Source organism: Macaca fascicularis, chromosome 3, assembly GCF_037993035.2.
Source record: "Macaca fascicularis isolate 582-1 chromosome 3, T2T-MFA8v1.1".
Taxonomy (NCBI): Eukaryota; Metazoa; Chordata; class Mammalia; order Primates; family Cercopithecidae; genus Macaca; species Macaca fascicularis.
In genome coordinates this window covers 133,149,084-133,175,581 of record NC_088377.1, presented here as the reverse complement: position 1 = coordinate 133,175,581, position 26,498 = coordinate 133,149,084, and the positions used below count along the sequence as shown (strand labels likewise).

The 26,498-nt window shown below is 39.7% G+C and overlaps 2 protein-coding genes and 1 long non-coding RNA gene across 28 annotated transcripts in view; 2 read left to right on the top strand and 1 right to left on the bottom strand.

Moving 5' to 3' along the window:
• Nucleotides 1-5,850, top strand: part of ADAM22 (ADAM metallopeptidase domain 22) — a 245,780-nt gene extending 239,930 nt beyond the window's left edge. For 24 of the 25 annotated variants that reach the window (XM_065542383.2, XM_045388728.3, XM_045388726.3 and 21 more), the window contains one exon: nucleotides 1,997-5,850. In XM_065542383.2, coding sequence (XP_065398455.1) covers nucleotides 1,997-2,017 — 21 coding nt within the window. In that variant the 3' untranslated portion in view covers nucleotides 2,018-5,850. The remainder of the gene's footprint in view (nucleotides 1-1,996) is intronic. The other variant, XM_045388729.3, reaches the window with a different exon arrangement.
• Nucleotides 5,851-8,010: 2,160 nt separating this feature from the next.
• On the top strand, nucleotides 8,011-11,565 carry LOC141409901 (uncharacterized). The gene is made up of 2 exons (XR_012432716.1): nucleotides 8,011-10,749; nucleotides 10,790-11,565. It is a non-coding gene; the product is annotated as an uncharacterized lncRNA (long non-coding RNA).
• SRI (sorcin) lies at nucleotides 9,175-25,823 on the bottom strand. 2 transcript variants are annotated; one of them, XM_045388730.3, is made up of 8 exons: nucleotides 25,737-25,823; nucleotides 24,644-24,727; nucleotides 22,853-22,922; nucleotides 16,609-16,652; nucleotides 15,679-15,826; nucleotides 14,989-15,102; nucleotides 14,189-14,247; nucleotides 9,175-12,300 (listed from the first exon to the last, which is right to left on the bottom strand). In XM_045388730.3, the coding sequence occupies exons 1-8, from the start codon at nucleotides 25,785-25,787 to the stop codon at nucleotides 12,274-12,276; spliced, it is 597 nt and encodes a 198-aa protein (XP_045244665.1). In that variant the 5' UTR covers nucleotides 25,788-25,823; the 3' UTR covers nucleotides 9,175-12,273. The 2 variants fall into 2 exon arrangements, with proteins under 2 accessions (XP_045244665.1, XP_015302803.1); XM_015447317.4 differs by lacking the exons at nucleotides 15,679-15,826; nucleotides 16,609-16,652.
• Nucleotides 25,824-26,498: the final 675 nt, after the last annotated feature.

The window sequence follows — 26,498 nt, the reverse complement described above, 5'->3', positions numbered from 1 at the left end:
CCTCAAAGAATTGTCTAAGTGTAGCACCCGACTTTCTTTCTGCTAAATTGTCTGTATCCCTGTTTTGCTCCATCAAGTTAGGGACATTCCCTCAGCTGTTGTCATGTCAGAGTTTGGGTTATTGGAGATGTTACCACACAAGAGCCTGTAAAAATGATAGCTCTCCAGAAAAAATGGCTGGCCCATAGCCCCTTTCCTGGGCTGAGCAGATGACTACAAAGACTCTGGCTGCTGCGATTGTTACGTGAAAGGTCTGATTTGTTCTATGCACTGTGGAACAGCCACATAAGCATGTGGCAGAATCCTACCAAATACACAGCCCCTATCATTGGGATGTCTCTGTGGGCTGTGGAGAGTGGAACAAGCAGATCTTCCTATCAGCAGCCCCTCTGCTACCACCACATAGGTGTGGGCCAAGGCCTGCCTCATGTGGAAAGTGATGCTTGGAAATTGCTCATTTTATCCCACTGGGGTAGTCATGACATTCAGGTTTTTCCCAGTGTTATTCATTTGTCCCTCCCTTCTTTCTCCTTTCTGTCACATATTATTTTTAATCTTTATAAAAAAATATTGAGGAAACTTCAGCTCTCCAAGGCCAGAGTCTAAACCCTTTAGCCCTCCAGACTATCATCTGAGCATCATTTCAGATCGTCTTTGCTCCAGACCCACCACAAGCCCCATTTAACTCCTCTCCACCACCAGTGTCACCCATTCACGAAGATCCCCACAGTTCAGATATTCATTTGGTTTCCAAGGGGTTGGCGTCTTTTCAATAAAAAGGACATATAAAGCAGACCTAAGGTAGATAGGATGGTGGCTTTACCACAGTCCTGTGGGGTAGGCAGACTTGGGCATTCAGAACAAGATTTCCATGAAGATTTGGGAGAACATATTAAGGGAACCTGTATAGAAACATCTACTTAATCACTTGGCTTTTTCTCCTTTTTCTTTCCCAGAAACTCATTATATATAGAGTGACATGTATCAAATGTCCAATAAAAATGGAATATGGATGGAAATTGGATATAACCTAAGTCACTCTGGTCATAGGCTTTGTTTATGTTTATAATAATTATATCTAAATTATATTGCCTGGAAACATATTTCATCAGCTTGATCTTCTTTTTAAATTGGTCATCCTTTTCTGGTGAACTGAGTTGCATTCATATCTGATCATGTCACACTTGTTATTAGTCCATTAAGGTGATTGCTGAACACTGTAGAAATTCGATCTGAACAGGGCCAATATAGAGCTCATGGCAAAAGCAAGGAGAGGGTAGGAGGGACAGCATGAATGAAGGGACATCCTGCCTTGAATGTATCATTCCACTGTGATACCTCAGCTCATGAGAGAGAACCGTTTTTAAGGAGGTAGTGATAGAATTGGAGTGTATGGCAGTGATTTTCAAGTGGGTGATGGTGGAATTGATGGAGTCACACTTCCCCGATGTCAGTGGTTTTCTGTTGTGGCTGCACAAGGGAATCATCTGCAAAGCTTTTAAAATATTCTTACGCCTGAGTCCCACCCAGAGAGATTTTGATTTAGTTGGTCTGGTGTGCTGCCTGGGAAGCGGAATTGTAGAAACCTCCCCAGATTAATGTAATGTGCAGCTGAGGTTGAGAACCACTGCTCTAGCTGGCTGTCTTGGAATCCTGGGGAAAGGAAGGGTATGTATAGCTAAAAAAAAATATTTTAAATTCTTTTATTTCATTTGAGACACAATATTTATTCAAAATTTTAGTAACATTAAATGAGGATGTGATGGTTTTTGTATCAAAAGATGGCTGTTGTTGAAAAGGTTGAGACACAGGTTTTGAGGAAAGAGAGAGCTAAAAGTTGGAGTGTTTATTCTATCCACTTTTTAGACTTTGCAAGAGTGTGCATCCACAGTCACATATGTGTGGATGGAATCACTGAATCTTTTTCATCTCCTACTCAGAATACATCTGCTTCCTGCTTTCACAATGTGCAATTTTGCTCTTTTCTGTTGTGCAGCTATGGGAGACATCCATTTAAGATCAACTGTTTACATGTGATACATCGAAAACTGTTTACTTCAACTTTTATAGAAATCCAGGCTCATGGAATCACTGCAAATCTATCTGCTCTTCAGACAATACGAAGACCCTCTGAGATGCTACAGAGGAGAGGAAGTGGAGTCTCACATCTGGTTACCATTTTCTTTTTGTCGTTGGCTTAGGGTTTAACTGAATCATGAAAAGAACTACTGAAATGTTACACTATAACATGGAACAATAAAGGTACTGGTATGTTAACAGATAATCTGCATGACAGATAAGATGTAGAAATATCCATAAAGTTAACTCACATGACCCAAATGTAGCAAGTTTCCTAAGGGACAATAGTGGATTCAGAACTTGATGTTCTGAAGCACATCCTCACTGTAAACAGTAATGCTATATGCATGAAGCTTCTGTTTATTGTTTTCCATATTTAAGGAAACAACATCCCATAATAGAAACGAGCATGCAGGGCTAAGGCATATAGGATTTTTCTGCAGGACTTCAAAGCTTTGAGAGGCCAATATCCCATAGGCTAACTTTAAACATGTATTTTTTGTTTTGTTTTTTACTTTTCATATTTATATTAGCATACAAGGACAATTGTATATATGTAACATTTTTAAAATTTAAAAAAATGCAGCTGTTACACACAAGTGTATTTTGCCAAATGCCTAAAAATTCAGTCACAATCACATCATCGTCATCCATCCAGTGATCTTCAAAGACTATAAGCAGGTAATGTAAATATAGTGGTCAGTGCTGTAAATGTGTCTCTCCATAATTGGTATTTGTCCAAAACATGTGATGTCCCTTTAACCTGTGCACAGTCTGGAGGCGCAGTTTTATTGAGTAAGTAATTGAGTGAGAGAACTAAATGCCCAGCAAAACTTCTGGCCTCCACAGTTTGCTGATGCAGGAGCCCACTCTGCTCCCGATTGGCTGCTCCCTGGACATCATCCATCCCATCCATCCATCCCATCTCATCCCAGTGAGCCAGCCCCTCAGCAATGTGTCCTGCTGAGATTAAGCAAGTGCACCAAAGACACATGAGACCACGTACTGCCAGTGAGCTGGTAGCTTCTGACTTGCCAATACTCTAACCCTTTGTGGCCTGAAGTTTTGTTCCTTGACAAAACTTTTCAGTCACCCTTATCTGTGAAATGAATGACTTGTTTTAACAAAAACAACTTTGACACTACTGATTAAGAATATTTATCATCACTGGGATGTGAATCCCAACAAGTCATTCTGTACTCACTCTGGAGCAAGATGATGGAAGATTCTACTGTTTGAGTTGGGTAGCCTCAACTGTTCATAAAGGGTTAAGTTAGATCTAAACCACAGAGGTGCAGCAACTGCAGAGCTACACTAACAGCTGGCAGGGGGAAAGAATCTGATGCTTTGAACCATATATTTTTTAATCCATAGGAAAATAGGATTCTATTTTAAAAGACCCTTCTTTAAAACCAAAGTTTGATAACTGTTATAATGGCAGATCTGTCATTCCAAAAGAAAGCTAGCTACCCTAGTGAGGCTGGAGATTGATGGGCTCAATCACATGGTCTGCTCTGAAGTATACTTCTGATTTCCTAATTTTCTGTGTGTTCTTAAGAGGTATGGAACCTGCAGACAGGGTTTCAGAAATAATCTCTAAATTTGATCCTCTTCCATAGTATCCATGGACAAAATCCATATCATCTTCATATGTAATCAAATTGATTACATAGGATGCCCAAACTGAAGGGCCGAGTTAGAAGGCAGCATTTTGTGCTTTGTGTTTAAGTCTTCGGTAATGGACCTCTCTTTTGAAAGTCTTTGAAATGGTTGGAAAACAATTTAATGATCCAAAATTACATAATGTAAAACAGCATTTTTCATGACAGGAAGGGATGTGATTGTTAATATGACCATAAAGCGATCCATCAGGCCAAGGTTTGGGTGAGTGTTGGGCACTGTTGCCACATAGCTCAAGCCAATAACAGAAGGGCAGACAGATGGAAAGATGTAGCAAATAAAGTGACTTTTTACCAAGATCACTGTAACGTGCACTGAATGTTTCCTGGTATTGAGTGTATAAAAGGCTAATGCTATAAGGTTTATTTTGACTATAAAAGAGTTTATAGATTTGAATATAAGGTGCCTCATGTAAATATGCTTCCTAGTTACAGGTACACAAACTCTAATTTGAAAGAATCCACAAACGGCTAGCTGAGAAGTTAACAGATCTCTGTCTATCATCCATCCATGTGTCTTTCTTCCTTCACCTCAGTTATTTTTACATGAAATTATTATTTCAAATGAAAATCATTATCATGTGCCTTTTGGGAGACATGGTTGCTCTAGAGGTATATAGTTTGTAATTACCCTCCTTGGAAGCTCCACCTTCCTGTGGAACTGAATAAAAATTTTTATGTTTTATTTTTAGAGATTATGATTTTACATATACAGTAACTTTAATGTTCTATTCTTGGAATCTACTCTATCTCCCATGTTTAAACATTCTTAGAGCCATTTGTGGGATTCATTGAAAAATTTATAGTCTCAAGGGAGAGTTTCAAGAAGTATCTGTATATATACTCATGTTGGGGTTCTAGAGGCATTACATCTAAATATTTATGACTTTTCATCCACTGAGGTAGGTAGCATTAAATATACAAGCACAGCATTATTTCTCTTTAAATAACTATTTTGAAGAGAAACTTTGAGGCCATATAACAGTTTATATCATGCAACTAATATTTATATTTCCCAATCCACTACAAAATCATTGCTAAGCAGAAGAGAGCAGTTATTTGGCCTTTATGTTTCATTGTATGCCTTTTCCCCCTCTTTCTAAAGTTTTATGCATTGATAAGACTACAGATTGGCACCCAGCTGCCCGAGATGTTCCATTTATCCATAGTCGTTGTAGTGCAATCAACCCTGATTTAAAGGAACATTTAAATCTCTCCAGTAAGTGTCAACAGGAAGGCATGGGATAGCAGGGAGTCCTTATGGAGTGGACTGGCCACATGAACTGTCCTCTGCATCCAGCCACTCTTTATTTAGATGGGAAGTGGCATGGTCCTCTGAACGCTGCAGGCTGGAAATGATCCCCAGGGCACGTGCAATCTGTGGAAAGGAATAAATCAGACAGTGCAACATGATGAGGGCTTTCAATTTGCTGTGGTTGCTGTATTTTTAACAAGAAACCCAGAGCTTCGATTAGGAATAACCTATCAGAGTTGTTCCTTTAAAAAATATTGATGAATAAAGCAAATGTGGGCTTAAAATGCCAACTTATTTTTCACTTTGATATTGGTGCTTTATTAAGTGATGCCATAGTTTGTCTCTTTTCCCTCTCACTTTAAAAAGAATTTTAAAATTGTGTTTGTATATAAGGTCAGTCCGGCATAGAATTTCTGAAAGTAACATTAATAGGGTTTCTAAAGAAGTTGTCAGAAAGACAAAAATTAGATATTCTGTGCACTTTCCGAGAAGGACTCTTTATGTTTGAATTTCAAAACAGGCTTACATTGCTTTTCTGTTGATTCCCTTGCATATCTACATAATTTAATCCTGTCTATTGTCCCAGATCTCTTATGGCTACTTTACCTGTTACCTTTTTTGGAATTTTGTTCTTTATGTTTTACAGTTACCTTTGGACCAGAAGATATATGATATTTTTATTCATTTTTTTTCAGTGTTTTAAAATAAGGTTTGTTCATTTTATCCATTCATTTCCTATTGTTATGTAGTTCTATTTTAACCATATATATATAGTACTTCAAATAAATTTTCTTATGTTATTATTTAACACAATAATAAATCCTTATCTAAATAAAAGACTATTTTACTTTATTTTACTTAAAGGAAAGATAATTTATTGGCAGGATATTGAGTAGCTTGTAGAGTATATGGGAAGGGGAGAGCCAAGTTAGGAACTGGCAGGAGTGAGGAGGGATGAGACAGCTGCCTGCACAGTCTGATAGGACACATCTGGCTGCTGCCACTGGATGCCCACATGGGCAGCATATCATAAATATCACCCTACCGTTGGCAAGTTGGCATGAATTTTCCATGAAACGCTCTTGACTCCCATTTGCACCGTCATACCTACTTTTTATGTACCTAATTATATTTTTCCTTTAACTTTTATGGTTTTTTTTTTCTAAAACTGCCACCTAAATACCTTTCCACTCTGTTAAATGTATGGAGTCAAGATAAATTTCTCATTCTTGCTCTGCAGCTTAAGATGTATAGGAAGTAAACACTTCCATGGAATAGGGCTTAATTTGGGGCTCAGATGTTTTGGGTTTTTTCCTCCTTAGATGTTTTTGAATGGATAAAACTACTCTGGTTTTGGAAGCAGCAACTTTTCTCCTGACCTGGAAGAACTAAGGACTTTGATAAACAGTTTCCCGTTGATAGTATCATATAATGAGGGGCGCAGTCTGCTCTTGTGAAAATTGGCCCAGCGGCAGCAGCCCACGCCAGCTGTGTGTGAGTAGCCCTGCTGTTAAAAGTACACCTGCTGGGAATTGTTGGCACATGCTCATAGCATATGCTCTGGGGGGAGGTGCTTTTAATTCCAAGAGGAGCTTTTCTATCACATCTGCAGATGCAGAGCAAAGATGCAGCAGGACTTTAGAAAACAGGAGTGTTTCTGTTGACATTTTATTCATTGCTTTGTTAGTCCCCCAAATGGAGAATCTTCTGGTTGTTTGTAAGCAGAAAAAACAAAACATTCAAAACCAAAAACCTAATTAGTACTTTTGTCCCTTATATCCATAGTCTGACAAGCAAGTAAGCATCCTCATGGTGAGATTTTGAGGGGTGCTTCCAGAACCGTCCTGCTTCCTATGTAGCTCCCCCTTCAGTAGCTGTGCAACTCTTTCCTCCTGACTAGGAACTTCTCTATTGTGGAAGTCAGTTCCTTTGGCTAAGCTGTCCCTTGAGAGAACCCTAGGATGCCCTAGGGAGTAGAGGTGGCAGGCATCTTTATCTTCGCCCACTGGCACATTAGCAGCTTATGCAACTTAGGAAGTCACTGGGAGATGAGTCCCAAGAGGGTGAATTTCAGGATGGGGAGGAGATAAGAAGCAGAGAACTTTGGGAGATCATGGGGCATTTAGTCCTGGCACAGATGCACAATGAATATCCACAGGAAGATTCCTGAAGCCAGATATGCAGGAGAGCACACATTGTCACGAGGGGTGTGATGGGAAGAGAGGTGCTGGATGCCTAAGACAGACTTGTGTGCTTGGCAGATTGACTGAGTGTTGACTCTGAATACTTTGTGGTCCAGTCCATGATGGGTCAGTCACTCCTGCCTGATGCATCCCTATTGCATTGTTCATAGAACCTGTATCATATGGGGAAGCTTCAAGGCTGGCAGGCTTTTCATCAGGTAATCATCATTTCATGTTCTTAAGTATCCTTGAAATCAAAACCAGGCAATGTGTGTTTTTGGTTTTGTTTTACAAAAAGGCATACAATGAGACCAATTCCTAAGATAATGCACATACAGAATCATCAATAAAGTTTCAAAGAGTTTATGAAGAAAAGGTATTTTCCTTTCTTGTAAAAAAATGTATTTTTTATATATATATAAAATATGCTCATCTGCATTCACCCTAGGGCTTAGCCTCTTGTTTTATGAATTTTCAGGCTGTGATTTGTGTTGGATGGTTAAGCTCTAAAATAATGCAAATAGCCCCAATCTTTAAATATAGCGGTGCTAAGTTGAACAAGTAACGCAATACAGAAAATGCTGATATGAATTAATACTTAGTAATAATACAAAAGTTCCTGCTAAATTATATATGTGTATCACTGCCTGATTAGAAACCCCACTTTTCTTTCCTAATCCAGCACAAAATCAAACTCTGATTCTACAACCAGTCTTTTTAAAGGGCAAAAATGACTCAACACCTTTGTTTTGTATGGAAAAACTTTTTTTTTTTTTTTACACTAACTGCAAAAGTGCTTAAAAATGTTTATTCAGGATAACTAAGCATGTACTCCTTTTTTAACTTGCTGGAAGACTTGCCTCTCCAAACTAGCACCCCCAAAAGACAACTTCTTTCAGAAACTGGATGTTTTACCTAAACATAGTAGCTTCAATGTTAGCCAGCGGTAGGTCGGCACTAGTGTTTTCCATGGTTATCACCTTTGACAGGTGATGTCCATCTATAGATAGTGGAAGCCACCCCATGGGGAGGTGTTAATAGCAGCATGGTTTCACTTTTGGTAATCAGGTAATCATGTGTATATACTTAGATTCGCATTATTTTAACATTCCTCTGCTACTCTGCACTTCAGGTTCGTTAAGCTGTTTCAATAATTACTGGGGTTCTGGCAAACACCAATGGAAATGTATATGGCAACTGCTTTCCTGAGCAAGTGTAATTTGTTTTATGGCTGTTCAAGTTATAAAATTGTTCTTACATTGTAGGTAAACAAAATCTTGATGTTTTTAAAGGTCACTGTAACTTAAGGTTCAAATTTCTGGCACAGTTTTATTAGTATTCACTTCGAAAGCTAATAAGATACCATGGTTTTCTATGTTACTCTCATTGTAACATTAGTAAACTGACTTTCAATAAAAGATTTATGTTATTTTGATGCACGACTCTTTTCTCTTTTTTTTTCTCCCAGCCAGTTTCTCTTTCAGAAGCTTCGTTAGGGGTACAGTCAAGGGATTGTTTCTTTTCTGTTCACTGGTGTCCCAGAAGGGGTCACTAACATGATGAGAAATTGAGAAATACAAACCCTTTAGCAAAGCCTGAGTGCTCAATTTGTTGCAGTTTCCTCATCTGAATGGCAGAGGTAGTTTACTTATTTATCTGTTTGCCTCTCCTCGTAAGCACTTCCTCTCTCACCCTAATGAGGATCAATTTCCTCTATCCTGTCCTGTAGACCAGGCGGTGGTGCTTAGTTAATAAGCTCACCTGTGCTGCATTCTAAAGCACTGCGCCTAGGATGGGCTCATGAGTTCATTGCCTAAAAACTGTTCCACCCTGGCCGTTTCATCTTCCAGGCAGGCATGTTACCTGCCCATCATTATTCTGGCATTTGCAGGGTCCTTGCCATCTGCTCATAGGCTACATAGGAAATAAGTTATAAGTAGTCAAGGTACTGTTTTAATGTGAGAAAAAGAGAAGGAAGTCATGGCTTATACATTTATTATGAGATTTTAAAAGTTTATGGTGATTACATGCTCCATTTCTTGTATTTATAATATTTTAGTCATATAATAATTCATTTAGATGAACACTGAAACAGTAACACACTCGGCTGAGCCAAAGCAAAGTCTAGTTCACAGATGGCTGAAGTTTTAGCTCACATGCCATCTCACGGACTTCACAGTACCACCTGGAACATCATGCTGAAGGAGAGTCTAAACTCCAGTTTGGCTCAATAGAAGCAAGAGCTTTAATTTAATATGACTGCTGTGGTGCAAATCTATGCCAGCTATCCCCAGGAAGCACCAGGTCTCTGGCAGCCACATTCCTATGGAAGTGCACGAAATGTGTTAAAAGTACTTTATAAATCATGGATCTCTTGAAACACACGAGTAAAGCACACATCTCCAAAATAAAATTAAATCCTAAATGAGGGTGATTTGAGGAGCTTAATTCTGCAAATAGTTGAAGTATTCAAGCTTGAGCTCGCAGCTTTACCATGCTCCAACTGGATTCTTTAAGAAAAAGTAAACAGACCAGGAAATAATTTTAAAGTAGTGGGTGAGGCTACACAAGAAGTATACAATGAATGAAACACAACCCAACATAAAATAGAAGTAAGGCAACAGATTCCACTTGTAATGAAGACTGGCTGTAATTAAAGGAGATGAATACATCAAATTTGTCAAGGGGAAGGAAACTTTCTAACTGCAGGGACATGCTGAAGACTATGCTGCATGCTTTTGGAAAGAATGGGTGAAAACAGAAGGGGAGGAGATAAAGAGATTCGTTTTCAGGTATCAATAATTAAAACAGAATTAACTGAATGATGTCTGATATGGTTTGGCTCTGTGTCCCCACCCAAATCTCATCTCGAACTGTAATCCCCATGTGTCGAGGGAGGGACCTGTAAGCCCCACATCAAGGGAGGGAAGTGATTGGATCATGGGGGCAGTTTCCCCCACTGTGTTAGTGAGTTCTTATGAGATCTAATGGCTTTATAAGCGTCTGGCATTTCCCCTGCTTGCATTTCTCTCTCCTGCTGCCTTGTGAAGAAGGTGTCTGCTTCCCCTCCCACCATGACTGCAAGTTTCCTGAGGCCTCCCCAGCCATGTGGAACTGTGAGTCAAACCTCTTTCCTTCATAACTTACCCAGTCTTGGGTAGTGTCTTTATAGCAGTGTGAGAACAAACTAATATAATATCAGAGGGATGGTTTTGTAATACTTTAGCAGTTACCCAAAGCCAATTCAGAACCACAATTGATACAGCACACCTTGGGACTTGTTCAAATATGGCCCATAACCTTCAGCAAGGGCCTTCTTCCCTACTGCTTATCCTCAACCAGGAAATTACCATTTCCTTAAACTATGATTTCCTCAGAGGACCCTGGTGAGTTGAAACCAAACAGCAGGCGCTGGAACACTGAAGGTAAGCTCCCTGCCTCCTAATCCTCTGAGCCCCTTTTTGGCCCTTTTCTAGACAGCCCAGGCTCAAGCAGAGCTTTGTGGCCTCATAGACAATATATGGAGATACAATCACCGTGTAATATATAGCAGGCTGCTTAGTCTGCTGTAGTCGCCGTGTAATATATAGCAGGCTGCTTCACATTCTGATACGTAACCTGGGCTAACTAACTTGTCATAGTTACATGTTAGGTTTGAATAATATGTATTTTAACAACAGTTTAAAAAATAATAGTGAAATGAGGCTAAAGATGCTTAGAGAAAATGTTTTATTTTCAATGGTTGACAACTAATTGTTCAGTTGAATGGTGAGTCTCACCCTGCATCCTAAAATAAGACAGATACTCTGCTGGCAAGTAGAAAATAGACTAATTTCATTTTTTAATCTGTTAAGCTCTCTTGATAAAAAAGGCAAACCAGGCCACTTTTAAGAAACAAACATTGTTAGTGCTTCTTGTATCAACACACTTTTCATATTCAGAACTACTCCCAAGAGATAACATATTATCTCCTTTTCAAAGATGGGGAAACTGAAACTTGGCATTATCTATAATGACCAAACCACACAGAAAGAGGCACAAGCCAGCATTAGCATTCAGATCTTACTTGAAAGTGTACAGCTCAAAATTTTTTAAAAAATTTCTTCCATTATAAATGTAGTACCTGCTGACTGGAGAATGTTTGGAAAAGCAGTAAGAAGGGAGAAGATGAACTCATGCTCCTGACTCCCAGTGGTAGCCACATCAATGTTTTGGTACATACTTTCCAATACTCTGCTATGTGTATTTTTTAAAGTGTGAACACATGGTATATCAAAATGGATGTATCAGTATTTTAAAAACTAGAATCTGATTTTAAAAGGAAAGCATATAGAAAATCTGAAAAATACTGAAATATATAAAGAAAATTAAAGTCATCTAGAATTCCATTAATCAAAAATAAACATTGTTAATATTTTCATATATTCCCTTAGTCTTTTTCTATCAATCAATTTTCTTTTTATATAGTTAAGCTTATAATGTACAAGATTTTTAAGTATAGTTAACAAAGGTTTAAATAGATGACAAAAAGGGACTTGGTGACAGACAGTATTTGCCAATCAAATTATTCAATAGGTTTTAAAGGGCCTGTGCTAAATTTCTACTAAGGTGAATCCTGACATGGATTACTGGATTACTTTTTTTGTTGTTTTTTTGCACCCAAGTGGGTCTATGTCATTTACATAAGTTTTTATGTGTGGAGTATTCTTTCTAGGAGAGGAAAGGTAACAGTTGTAGTCTGATTAACAGTTTTTAGTGTCTCATAATGAAAAATAAATAATGTGACTTAAACATTTTGCATACTTAAATTTACACAGTTTTAGCAAGAAAATAAGGCATGACTGATAATGACTCAGGAAAGTTCTAAAGGGTGTAACAGACTAGATCTTATTAAAGTTCCAAAGAATTTATTATCAAAATTAAAAACAAAACTTCAGTTTTACATAAAGTAATAAACTTTACAACAGCATTGAAAGTCGTGATGTAAGTTTACACATATTACTGAAGGCAAAGAGGACAAGCAAAGGAGGATATTCCAGTTGGAATGTCGATTACATTCATGCAGCTTCCTCTTGATTTAAACGCTCATGACACATTGAATGAACTGAAAGAAAAATCAGCGTTACATGACAGACCTCAAAACACTTATACAGCACAGCCTATTTCTGGCAGCTTGCATTGGGTTTTCTAATTTGAACGTGGGTAAAACAACCCCTACAACTTTCTAAGATATGAGTAAATGATAGATGGAAAAGTTTCCTTTTCTTAGGGAAGCAGTGTAATATAAAATCCATAGGGTTTCTCACATCAAAACTTCTTAGAGAAAGCAGATACAACGTCAATGGATAAATAATTTAATATCTAAGAGTCTAGAAATGGTCGTGGTCAAAGGCACTTACCACAAACACAAATAACTGGAGTTTATACTGTTGTATCACGTGGGGATTTCCGAACTGTACAGTATTACCCCATTACTCTAATGGAACACCTTAAACAGTTTATTCCCTTAAAATCTGCTTTATTAAAATAAATTGTAGCATGCAAGTGTATGTATGCACAGAAACAGAACAGCTAAGCCTTCAGATACCTGAGATTAGAAATACTGGTATTTGCTCTGAAATGTTGGCTTCCCCACTAAACATAAAGCAATAGATTCTGCTCTATCAGTGTTCCCTATACTAGTAAGGTACTGTAAGCTGCTAACCCTTGCAGCTCTATCGCAAGGTCAAGGTAATTATCCCTATTTTAGAGAAAAGGAAAATAAGGATCAGGATGTTTAGAAATCTTTTAAGTAGCCCCATCTGAAGTCAAGGCCCATGGTCTTTCCATTCCCCAGGCAGCCTCCTGATCTTTAGAAACAGCAAGTGGACTGTCAACTAAGAAGTTAACGCATGTTAAAGAGAACACACCCGTAAGCAGGTAAAATAAGCATATTCACACACACATACTAAGCTTTTAAAAGTGTACTTATAACTGCAGCAGCTGCTAAACCAAAAATATATGCATCTTATATTTTGTAATGGAGAATGGAATATTCAGTGATTACAGTCATTTCAGTTCAAGTTTTTTTTTTTGTTTTTTTTAAATCAATGGCCGAGCAAAAACTGAAGAAACAAGTAACCAATCTCCCTAGCTTTGTTATATACATCCAGCTAATGCCATCAAAGATGGCACTTGGTTATGTTCACACTGGTTACATGGCCTTACCCTAACCTCGTTTAGTGTGGCTGTTTAGTAAATAACTTGTTTTAAATTGTGATTTGGCTGGGAGCAGTGGTTCACGCCTGTAATCCCAACACTTTAGGAGGCCTAGGCGGATGGGTCACAAGGTCAGGAGATCGAGACCATCCTGGCTAACACAGTGAAACCCTGTCTCTACTAAAAATACAAAAAAACTTGCTAGAACCCAGAAGGCGGAGGTTGCAGTGAGCCAAGATTGCACCACTGCACTCCACCCTGGGCAACAGAGCAAGACTCCATCTCAAAAAAAAAAAATTGTGATTGAAGTTGGTGCCTGCCTTATGCCCTCAATGAAGAACATAGGTATGCAAAGCTATTGAGCTGTTACCTATTCTCAATGACAGACATGATTTGTTTATAGAAGACAAAAGCAGATACTATATCTGCATAGTGTTTTTCAAGGGCATTTTTAGTAGAAATCTTACAACAGCTCAGTGAAAAAGGCATTACTACTGTATCTTCTTTATTCATATAGTGTCACAGCAATTAAGAAACCCGCTTAAGTGATCCAGCTAATAAATACAACAAGCTGGGTCTTGAACCCAGGTCTTTGAATGCAAATCAAACCATAGTCTAACTATAGTTAAGACTAATACATGAAATTAATAAATTCTGGATGATAACTCTTTCTAACTTTTGAATCCCTTATGTCTCTGGCATCCTTAAGATGTTCTTAACAGCTAATTTCAAAGGGATACCCATCTGGTGTACATCTTTTTCATCTACTGTATTTCTTAATTTCTAAGACTTACATCATCATATGGGAAATTCACAACACCTTGCTGAGCAGTATCCCGTCTTCGAAAGCTGTCTGTAAAACAACACAGTAAAATTTATGGTTTTTCTTTAAATGGTTTTTCTAACATCATAAAAGTTAGTTATTTTAGCATTTAATTCACATTGCAATAACATTTAAATTGTGCAACCAATTAACATAAACAAAAGACCAAAGCAAAGAAGCCAACTATATGAATAGTCAAATATTTAATATGCAACAAAATAACAGGCAGAAGTTGGCCGGCTGTCTTTTTCAATGTGGATCTGGAGAAAATACCTTACCCAAAGTCAGTAAAAGCTGTGCAACTTCCATGGCCATTACTTAATTGTGATAAAAGCACAGAATTTCTAGCTTCTTAATAACAAAGATACTGCTTAAGAAACAGAGTCCCCGATATAATAAATGGGCTGTGATCAATTTCTCCACCATTTCAGCTCTGCCCTATGGAAAAGGATTTTACTTTAATTTCATTATTTCCAGATATGTCACATTATAGGGAAAAATTCATCATAATCTGATCAAAAATGCACAAGTTAGCTGATTATGTTTTAGAACATTTTAGTAAAATTTGTTTATTTTAATGGCAGATTACTTACTAATCTAAAATAAATTCTGGAAAAAAACCAAAAAATTATTCTGCTAGATATGCTTAACAGTAATTTGAAATACTAAAGCAAGAAAAAAATTGGGGAAGAATAAAAGGAGAAGCACTGAGAGATGAATGTAATAACTGTGTCTTGGCTTGTGGTGATGACATGACCTTATAGAACTCACCTGTAAGAGCCCTCAGTTTGACGCAGCAGGCGATGTAGTCATCGAAGGTGATCTTTCCATTGGTGCTGTATCGTTTTGCAATTGAATTCACAGCCTGGGGACTCAACCTAAATCCTAAAAGAAAAGTCACCCAGTAAAAAGGTTAAAGGATGGCAAAAGCCCATTAAAAAATAAAATAAAATAAAAATAAAAGAAGCACTCGTCTCTACTAAAAATACAAAAAATAGGCACTATTTTATTTTTTAAGACTGTGAACTCATATTAATTATGAACACACACAATTTCTAAGAAAACAGAAACTGCCTTCAGGTAGCAATTATTTATTTATTTATTTATTTATGAGAGGGAATCTCACTCTGTCGCCCAGGCTGGAGTGCAGTGGTGCGATCTCAGCTCACTGCAACCTCTGCCTCCTGTGTTCAAGTGATTCTCCTGTCTCAGCCTCCCGAATAGCTGGGATTACAGGCGCATCCCACCATGCCCAGCTAATTTTTTTGTATTTTACTAGAGATGGGGTTTTACCGTGTTGCCCAGGCTGGTCTTGAACTCCTGAGCTCAGGCAATCCACCCTCCTTAGCCTCCCAAAGTGCTGGGATTACAGGCATGAGCCACCGCGCCCAGCCTAGTTTTAAAAATAAAAAACAACTTACTTCTACCAATGAATGGAGAGTTCTAGTAAGCCATACCCACCCATTGTTGTCAGGGCCTTCTGCAATTCTTGTGGATCTACTGTTCCACTCCTGTCAGTGTCAAAACTGATAAAGTGTTGTCTCCAGCCATTCAGTACAGCCCAGAGTTCTTTAAATTCATTGAAACCCATTTTGCCAGACATATCTCTCTGAACTGTTATCAAGGATCAGAGCTGTATTTTGCAAGATTTTCTAAGGATTAAATGAAAGATCAAGGATAAGGGGAATTCAATATTCAATGACTAAAAAAGTTATTGTAGATTATTCTGGGTATGATGTAAGATTAATGATTTAAAAATAGAACAAAAAGGGGCTATGGAGAAAAACCTCAAGTACCTATTTTTACTGTGGGGAAAAGATAACTTACATGACCTGATTATAAGGAAATAGCGTTGCCACTGTGAACCACTTATAAAAAGCGGTCTTGTTACTGGAACTGGGCTGTGCTTTCTGGGTGCTTCAGGCTATGCTGTTTGCCCTTCTGTCCTACCATCATCTCTGGTACTAATATTCCCTTGTTTAGTGCTCCCAGACAAATGACATGGGATGGACTGGTGGATAGCTAGTGGATAGTCAGCACTAGCTAAACTCAGTCCAACAACTGGGATACGAAAAAAATTCCATCACTTGCAGAGGAATCAATGTTAAAGAAAAAAAAAAAGCTCTCCTGACACTCTGGACTCTCTCTGGACTCTATACTTGTTCTATAATACTTTGATATTTCCTTGAATTTCTGAACAACATTCTGTTTACTAAATTTCTTTTCTTCCTTTATTCACACCAAATTATACCCTATAACAGAAGCTAATTATTTCAGAAAGCTTTTTAGTGATCATTTATTACTTTGTGTTTACTAGGTGTTAATTCTAAGGTGAATTCCTTTAGAATTTTAGAAAAAAATATTCTAGACAACAATCAAGGTAAAGGATACATCCAGCATTGAAACCATAAGCCTGCAAGTCTCCAGGTTAAAAGCTGTTAAATCAAGAAAAGTACATACATATTAACACAAATCCAAAAATTCACATTACACTGGATACATTCAAATTAATTAGAAATGACTATTATACACTTTTATTTTTACATGCTACTCAATGTACATGTGACTTATCATATGGAACTTCAAAGTAGCCTTTTCTCCATAAAGAGGATTTTCTGCTAGGAACCCAAATATGATTTAAATAACTTTGATAGAATTCCTTTTAAAAAGTATTACATAGGCCAGGTATGGTGGCTCACACCTGTAATTCCAGCACTTTGGGGGGCCAAGACAGGTGGATCACCTGAGGTCAGGAGTTTGAGACCAGCCTGGCCAACGTGGCAAAAACTCGTCTCTACTAAAAATACAAAAATTAGCCAGGCGTGGTGGCGCATGCCCATAATCCCAGCTACTCAGGAGGTTGAGGCAGGAGAATTGCTTGCACCTGGGAGGAGGAGGTTACAGTGAGTGAGCTGAGATCATGCCAGTGCACTCCAGCCTGGGTGACAGGGCAAGACTCCGTCTCAAAAAAAAAAAAAAAACAAAACAGTATTACATAGTACTGTTCATACTTTCTTGCTTTGAAAGTGTAATATAGAGAGTTCAAGTCACCATAACGAACCATAATGTATTATATCCAACATGGTTGGTGGGAAGTTGGGGTTGCTTTGTTCCAACTCATAAATGACTATAAATTGCTGGTTTTGCTAATTTTGTGTCTGATTGTTTTTCTATTTTCCCTTCAATGTCAGGTACTGAGCAGTAACCTGCTACCTCAAATAGTGTATGAGCTCTTAGCTTATATATGAAACCAGGTAAATACGGGTGTTAGAATTATGTGTTAAATAAGAGTACTCTAGATAAGACCCCATGACCAATAGTGGCCACTATTCAGAAGGCTTTTTAATTTACCTACAGTTTAGGAGTGTTCTGAGGGCATTTTGGTACCTCACTTATGTAACCAAACCAGAGCACACGCAGTGGGTGTGGTTACTGGTAATCTAAGCATTAGGAAATTAAAAACAAATAACCTCTTACATTGTATTAATGGGAATCAATGACTGAAGAAATTGTATGGGTACAAAGAAGCTATAAGGCTAAATGGCAGAAGTGACAAGGGTCACATGGGAAAAGCTGGTATAAATTCTGCAAGTTTGTTAACATACAGAACTAACATTTTTTACAGCTCTTTTTAGCTTCATAATTTTTCTCTAAGCAAACTGAAATTAAAACACAACTGCGCTAATTACTGTAATGTCTCCCAACAGTGCAAACTATAGGTTTTACACATTTAATAGATTCCTGTGTTTGGCATATTCTTTAGTGGAAATAAAAGACTAGTGACTATTTCTATTTAGGTCCTTCAATCTCCATCCGATCCACAGATAATATTCTCTTAGATGAGAGGAGGAGGAAGCACTTTTTACACTTTTGGGAAAGAGCTGGGAGATTCTTCATTCTGACATTTAAGTTGTGTGGAGGTATGAAGTTCCTCTAATCCGGAGCTGTAGTTCTCCACCCTGGTGCTTATCAAAATCAAAGCTTTAAAAGATTCTGATACCTGGGCTGCACCACAGAACAATTAAATCAGGAACTCTGGGTGTGGGACCCAGGTATTTGTATTTTTAAAAAGCTTTTCAGATTATTCTAGTGAGCAGCCAAGGTTGAGACCATCATTCTACTCTTAAGTGTGATTCCTGGACCAGCTGTATTAGCATCACCCAGGAGCCTGAAGAACTGCAGAATCTCAGCCCTTAACCTACACCAATAAAATCAGAAGCTGAATTTTAGCAAATGTGCAGGTGATATATATTTATGTTAAAGCAGCTGGCTCAACCTGAACTAGCATCACATGGAAACCTGTTAGAGGTGAAATTCTCAGGGCTCACTCCAGACCTCTGAATGAGAAACTCTAGCGCAGGACCCAGCAATCTGGTTTTTGTAAGCTTTCCAGGCGATGCCAATGCTGCTCAAGTTTAAGAACTACTGCTCTGGATGGCCTGACAACCACAAGGCAGAGCCGACTGTGTTGGGCTCACGTGAAGGTACTGAAGAGGCTATGAGGCAGACAGCTTCTCTATCTCTGTTAATGAATCGCACCCTCATCCACTCAGCAGTCACCCAAGCCAGAAACCTGGGAGCCTCCTCAATTCCCTCTCCACCAATAATCAATCACCTTCTAAACAGCTGTAAAGTCCATTTCCAGCCCCACTGTCTCTTTAGTTAGCATTTCTCTCACCTGTATGACTAACAGCCCTGACTCTTGTTTTACTTCCATGTCCCCCAATTTATTTGTCTTTACCCTACAGTCAGGGGTGGTATGTGCTCTCCTATGTAAAACCCAGTATCAGTGATCTACTGCTCTCAGGATAAAGTCCAAGCACCTTAACTGGCACATAAGGTAACACACTTATTTTGCCAGTCAAGCTCATCTCTTATTCTCATTCAACCCCGTACACTATCTTCATGGAGAATTTCTCAGTTTCTTGACTGAACCACACTATTTCTGGGTCTTTTGCACATGCTGTTCTAACAGCCTAGGACACAACTTCCCCATCCCACTCATTTCATGGTCGGCCTCAATTTTGATGAACTTTCACTTCTGCTCAGCTTAGGTATCAATTCTGCAAGGAAAATTTTCCTGACTCCTGTCTGGGTTATGTGCCCATCTTATGTGATTCCACAGCCTCTCTCCTTACTTATCCCAGTGCTTTTCCCCAACACCCAGGCATTGATTGTGGCTACAGAGCCAGCACCTAGCTCACAGGAAGTGTTCACTAAAAATGCACTGGTTGAATGAATGGATGGATAGCACCAAATTCTCACCCCCATGCAGGAAGCTGTTAGAGCCTTGCATTTTATATGTACAACCCTCTTAGATCGTCTAAGAAAGAATTTTTTGAATTTTCTGATCTTTACTAATGTTCAAAAATTAATGTATAATCTTAAATCAAAATGCCAATGAGGCTACAGTGCTATGATTTTTCTGACTTGGAAAATTTTCCATATTCATTAACTCAACAGCCACCTGTTAAGTCCTTATTATGTTCAGGGCTCAGGGTAACAACAACTTTGGAGATACAATTGTGAAACTGCATACTGCCCTAGCTGACAGTCTAAGGAAAAGATAAGTCACATACACATACAACCCTAATCATGGTAGAGTGCTGAATTATAATGGAGGCGCCAGAAAGTACTAGACGGCATTGAGAAGTGAGAGGCTCCTTCTTAGTAAGAGAATCAAGAAAGACTTCATAGAAGACATAGAATTTAAGCCAAGCCTTGAATGACAAGAATGATGGGGGCATTTGGTGACAGCTAAGGACCAGCATAAGCAAAAAGAGAAGTAGAAGGCCCAGGACAGGCAAAGTGTAAGTGAAGAGCTCAATATGACTTTCAAAGAGTACAAAAGGAGTGGGAGAAAATATGTTTGGTCAGGGGAGGCTGCATTACAGAGGATCCTGAATTCCTTCTGAGCTGTTAGTAAAGACTGAGGAGGAGAGGGACAGATCAAGATCAGGAATCTGGTCATCTTTTGTGAGAAGGATCTGAAAGGGCAGTGAGATGGCAGTGAACAAAAGTCAATGAAAAAAAATATACCATTCCAGACAGTTCCAATGAACTAGAATGCTGATGTCCAATAAGTTTGGGTAAGGAAAACTCTTTCTCAATTTTGTTAATAGTATAGCTTTTATTAGTGTTAACTCTACTTTAAATAATTATTTAAAATTAAAATTATAAGTATTATATATTACATACTTGTGATATATAAGTGTAACAACATATAATTATAACTATAAATTATTAAATTACCAATTCAACATTTTAAAGTAAATTATTTAAATTAAATGTTAATTTTAATAATTTCCAAAGAATCTCTGCTGTAATTTTACCTTTACTCTTTTTCTTCTCTTCTAGTCATTGTACTAGAATGCTTCAAACATCTTTTCTTCTCACAGAAACATACAATATAATAGACCTAGAAGGAAAGCCCTACCTCCAGCTGTTTCTCTCAACCTTACCACAGATGAACAACTAAATTCAGGAAAACAAGAGAAGCTGAATTACAATCTTACTGACTGGAACATAACTTGTCTCACCAACTCCACCTCTAGGTACGACTGCTTCCTTTTAAACTGGTTAAGAAGGGCCCATAGGCTCTGAGCTGGAGTATCCCACCAGCCCATCCAATTCGGATCTGTGCTTTTTGGTTTGGAAGCTGGGTTTAAAAGACTAATCTCCATATAACATCTGTATTACAAAACCCTGACACCTCATAGGCAGGATGGTTCTGTGGTTCAGTACAGCCACCAGAGAGGAGGCAAATGGATTCAATCACATAGTCCCCATGACTCAGGAAGTGCTTTCTCTTTAATGCACTGATCTAAGGCCATCACTAAATGTGGCTTTCTCAAAGAAATTTTAAAAGGACTGCTCTCTAAGAATATATAACCCATTTTGTTAGTCAGATTCTAAAATCTACCACACCTCATCTACTGAAAAGGTGTAGAATAACAAGCCGTGCTGTGATCTCACTGCACTTTGATAAACCCTGCTATTAGGCAGGCCTACCTTGTTCACCAGCTCAACTGCGTAACAATTAACAATTTAAATGTACTACCTACACAGTAAAGAAGAACATCCCCTAATCCAAAAAGTGCTTATTTTGTTTAGGACTAGATTAAATAACAGGAACCTGAAAGGTTCTTTGTTTGTATTAATTCCTCCAAACTAAAGTCACATAAAACAAAGGATGATGAAAACAAATGCAAAGAGTTCAAAGACAGACATCTAATACATGGCATGTCAAATAGTTTTTTTAAAAAGGCCACTATAAATTCACAGGTGTGAATTCTAGTTTGAACATTTTAATCCACAGCTAACCATGAAATTGGGTCTTCAATTTGATGTTCTGTCTCAATTAATAACTGGCAAAGAAGTTGGCAGGTAATATATTTGAAGCAAGACATTATTCTCTACCCTGGAAATCTATCATGTTCAAGATCTAATTTCAAGAGGAACCACTTCATGTGTGTTGGATGATGAGAAGCCCCCAATTGGGATGCAGCAATTTTTTGGATTTTTTGAGACAGGCTGTCACCCAGGCTGGAGTGCTGTGGCACAATCTTGGCTCACTGCAACCTCCGCCTCCTGGGCTCGTGTAATCCTCCCACCTCAGCCTCCTGAGTAGCTGGGATCACAGGTGCATGCCACCATGCCTGGCTATTTTAAATTTTTTGCAGAGACAAGGTCTCACTATGTTGCCCAGACTAGTCTTGAACTGGGCTCAAGCAATCCTCCCACCTTGGCCTCCTAAAGTGCTGGGATTACAGGTGTGAGCCGCTGTGCCCTGCCACGGATGGAGCATCTTTGCAGTATTTCAATACTCTCAGCTCATGGCAGAGAGCTCAAAAGGCAGTGGTAGGGTTAGGGCTGAATTATGGAGCAGCAGGTCCAGTAAGTAGAAAGAGCAGTTCCCACTTAGCCTGAACACATTCTATGAAGTGGAAGAGGAAAGACCTGAGGGATGTCATGGCGACCACTTATGTTAGCAGGAGCATGCCCAAAGCTCAGACCAGGAGTTCAGGATAGGCCACTCAGGGACCAGGGGTGCAGGAGCAGCCACTCAAAGTCCTAAGTGCCACCAGGTCAGGACAGAGTAGGCTTTTGGCAAATAACAGTAAATGTTAGTTCCTAATGTCGGTTAATGACACCTGACCTGGCACATTCCATTTCAGCACCCTACCTTGTCCTCTGTGAAGGAGGCCACCCAAACTGTCTCACTGGTTCTAGGTACACAAAACCCAAATCTGAGAAATCCACTAAATTGGCAGGTAGGATGGAATAATTTATTATTACTATTATTTTAGAGACAAGGTCTTGCTCTGTTGCTCAGGCTGGAGTACAGTGGTACAATCACAGATTACTGCAGCCAAAAACTCTTGGCCTCAAGCGATCCTCCTGCCTGGGCCTCTGAAGTACTGGGATTACAGGTATGAGCCACTGTGCCCAACCTGGAGTGATTTAACAACTGTTTTCAAATCAACATTTTGAAATAGTACCATATTTTAGCTTTCGGAATTCTAAACTTTGCTAGATCAGACAAGCTCAGTTTTCTTGAAGGCTGTAATCACAAGTAACAGCTAAAATAGGAAACACGAGTACATTTAGACAAACTTTGGGACTGTCAACTTACGTTTGTATCCTCCAGCAATGCCAGACTGTGTCAGACATCTCTGCAATTCATCAGCATCTATCTGCCCATCCTTTCGAAAAACAAATTAGAGGGATCATAATAGTGATTTGTACTTTCAAGTTATTTGTTTACCTTCAGCATTCAATGAAGCAATAACAACCAAGAAAATCAGTATCATCATGCATGACCTTTTATTAAAAGGAATGCCTTCCAAAAGTGGGCATTCTTTTCCTTAACCCACTGCCACCATTAATGATGAAAGAAAGAGTCTGTCTTGGCAACTACTCTTCTGTCAATCTGAGCTAGGAAACTGCTACAGCTAAACATTTTAAAATAATTTATGTAAGTTGCTTAATCATAATTCCTTGTTTTCTTTTCTTTTCTTTTTTTTTTTGTTTGAGGCGGGTGGACAGAGCAAGCTACACACCAGACATAAGTAAAGAGAAGGCTTGGTTCAAACAGAGAGAGGCCTCTTGGTCACTTTTTCTTATGACATAGTGAATGTTTTTTTTCAGAGCACAAATACATCTGGAAGATACACATTAGGTTCCCAGTGCCTGTTCACTGGCTGAACTGGGAAAGAACTAGATATATGTGATTTTTAGGGACTTTAAAATAAAATACCTAAATCCTCAAGTCACTGGGTATTATAGGTTATAAATGAGGAGCAAGAGCAACAATTTGAAACACAATGGGTATGCTGAATACAGGCCAGGGCTGCTGAAAGCTAAGCAGGTGGGGTCACTTACATGCTGGAGGCACTGGCAATCTAAGAATGCTGGTCTTGAGGTTTGCCATGTCTTGTGGTTTCAAAGATACGGATCATTAACAGATTAAGTAGACACTTAAGGGGAAGGTCTTCCAGTTTTAGACTATTTTTCCATTCAATTTCTTAAGCTGTATTTCTTAGAGTACTACCTTAAAAAGTGGTCTTCGGTTTTTTTATCCCATAATATTCTACAGTTTTCACATTAAAATTGTGCTATTTCTAGCTTTTGGTCAAAACAAGACTAGGTTGAATTCATAAGAACAAACATCCCCTCTGGACATGTCTGGGTTATACCGACAGTATATTTACTGTACACAGTGACCTCATGAGCTAGGGAAGTGTCCTCTCACAATGTAAGATAGCACCTGTCAATGTAAGACAGCTCCTGTCATATGACACAGAATGCAGACAAGTGAAAGGTCTTGGGGAGCTGACCTTCTGCTTCTCTGGGTCAACAGGCCACAGCACCTAATAAGGACACGGAGGGGGAGGGGCTCACCTAGTAACAGCATCTGCGTCAAAGAGAAACTACATTGTTCACAAGATTAACTTCCTGACACTAATAAGGGGACAGTAACTTGCTTATTTAGAACCTGGTGGGTTTTTACCATATTTCCTAAGTGGGTGAATGATTAGCAATCAAGTTCAACCCAAAGGAAGTGCCCATGAGAATCGGGCTATGTAATTACTAATAAACGTCTTTAAGTTGTACAAACAAGGGTTTATATTTACCAGATCTAGAATTTCTTCGCTAGAAACCACCCTGGAACATTTAATTCAACCACAAGTTTGGTTTCGAACTGAACTCACATAAATACGAGTAACACTTTGTCCTAATTTATTCTGAACATTCAAAAATAAATAACTAAAGAAACAAAGAACTTTCTTTTTTTCTTTTTTTTTCTTTTGCAGAAGCAAAGGGACTCAGTACCAGAGGAAGTTCGCTTTTCAGTGTCACTATATCAAAAGCTACCACAAATGCGGACAATAACGGCCCTTTAATATTAAAGGTAAAAGCTAACCTGTCCAGCTACAGCAGCAAAGTAACCATACAGCGGATCCTGAGTTTGTCCGGGAAACGCAGGTCCTCCGGGAGCCCCTCCGTACTGTGAAACAGGAAACACAAACCCGTCATTCAAGTTTTCTTCTTTCACCACTGAGGGCTTTCGTGCAAGGCCAGACAACTGCCCGCCTGCCTGCCCTTCACAAGGCTCACCTCCCCACCCCCAGGCACACTCTGCCAACACTCCACCCCTCTCTTCCATTCACACCCCCGTAATTTAAAAACTGGCTACTTGGACCATAAAGAGTTGCTGTGGAAGTGATGTCTGCATATGTAAAGCAACTTTTAAAATCCCTATTAACTTGAAGGTTACTGAGGTGAGTGCAAACTAGGCAAGCCAATGAAAGGGCTTGGAATTCTCCTTTTGTTGTTACAGCATTTATGGTATTTTAAAAGCGTTTTATGAACGATGGAAGGCTGGAGTTGGTAACATTCTGAGACGGGTGTAGCCTAGGGAAGAGTAAGGTGTCTGACCGGGCTGTATCTCGTGGGTGGCGAGGGAACACTGCCTGTCTCGGAAACAGTTCCCAAGACAACGCGCATCCCAGACGCCCGGCAAGGCTGCCTTCCTACAGGTCTTTTACTTCAGTAGGTTTTCCTTTTTTTTCTGTCCCCCTTCTCACTTTTTTTTTTTTTTTTTTTTTTTTTGAGGGAGGAAGGTATATCGCAGTATCATTCTAGAATAAAATGACTGTTGTTGCTTTGGGAGGCAACCGAGAGGGCGGGGGTGGGGTGAAGTGGGGGTTAGTCAACACCCAATAACACGATTTCATGCCGCGTATCCGAGAAGCCGCAGGGCGGGCTTCTGGGGTCCCAATCCACCTTCACCTTGGGCCCGCAGAGCCATCCAGGAAAAGGGACGGGGGAAACCAGGGGAGAGGCCGAACCGCAGGGGCCTAGGGCGAGGCCGCGAGCGCAGGCAGAAGCCGAGGGCGGAAGGAGCTCGGGCAGCTGCCCAGCAGCGCCTCACCCCGCTGGCCGCAGCATCTCCAATGTGGCCTCTTAGCGCCCCGGAGCCTCCTGGGCAGCGATCCCGCGCAATCAGCACTTACCCCGCCTGGGTAGTACCCGCCGCCGGCGCCAGGATGCCCTGGGTACGCCATGGTGCAGACTGCGCCGCCGCCTCCCTGGCTCTGTGCACCAAGCCTCCCAGCCGCCTGCCCCGCCCCGCCCTGCCGCGAGGGGGCCGCCCCAGAGCGCACCACACGGGCGTGGGGGACGCGCTCCGCAGCTGTCTTCAGTTCCTGCCTGTGCACGCGGCCGTGGCTCCACTGCCTGCGCGCTTCTTCCTATCTTTGCCATTACGGTGCTAACGCAGTGCACGACCGAAGGTCCAGTGGTGGCCTACGACCTGCGAGGCAATTCACACCAGGGACTTTCCTCCCTCCGAAACTAATGGCACATTCCAACATCGATACACCGCCCCAGGAATTCTTTTTTTTTTTTTTCCCCGTCGGACTTGGCTATTATCTGGCACATTTCTTATTTTAAACAACTTTATTGGACAGGACGGAGCTACTATAAGCGGAGCGCACCATCGCGATGCAGGGGCTGAATTCCTTCGGGCAAGTCTTAGGTGCTAGTGGGTGAAGGAAGGAGTCGTTGAACGATGGAAATACGAAAGCTCCCTTGGAAAACAAGAATTAACTTGACGAACGGTGTGCAAGGGAGAGTCTGGCTTGCGGTTGATTGCAAAGTTCATTCAACGACAACGGCGTATTTCCTTCCTAGGGGTCAATTCCTTGCCTGTTTAAGCTGGGCGTGGCTCGTGTCCTGAGTAGGACAGGGGGCATTTTCCAGGCAGGACAGCCTCA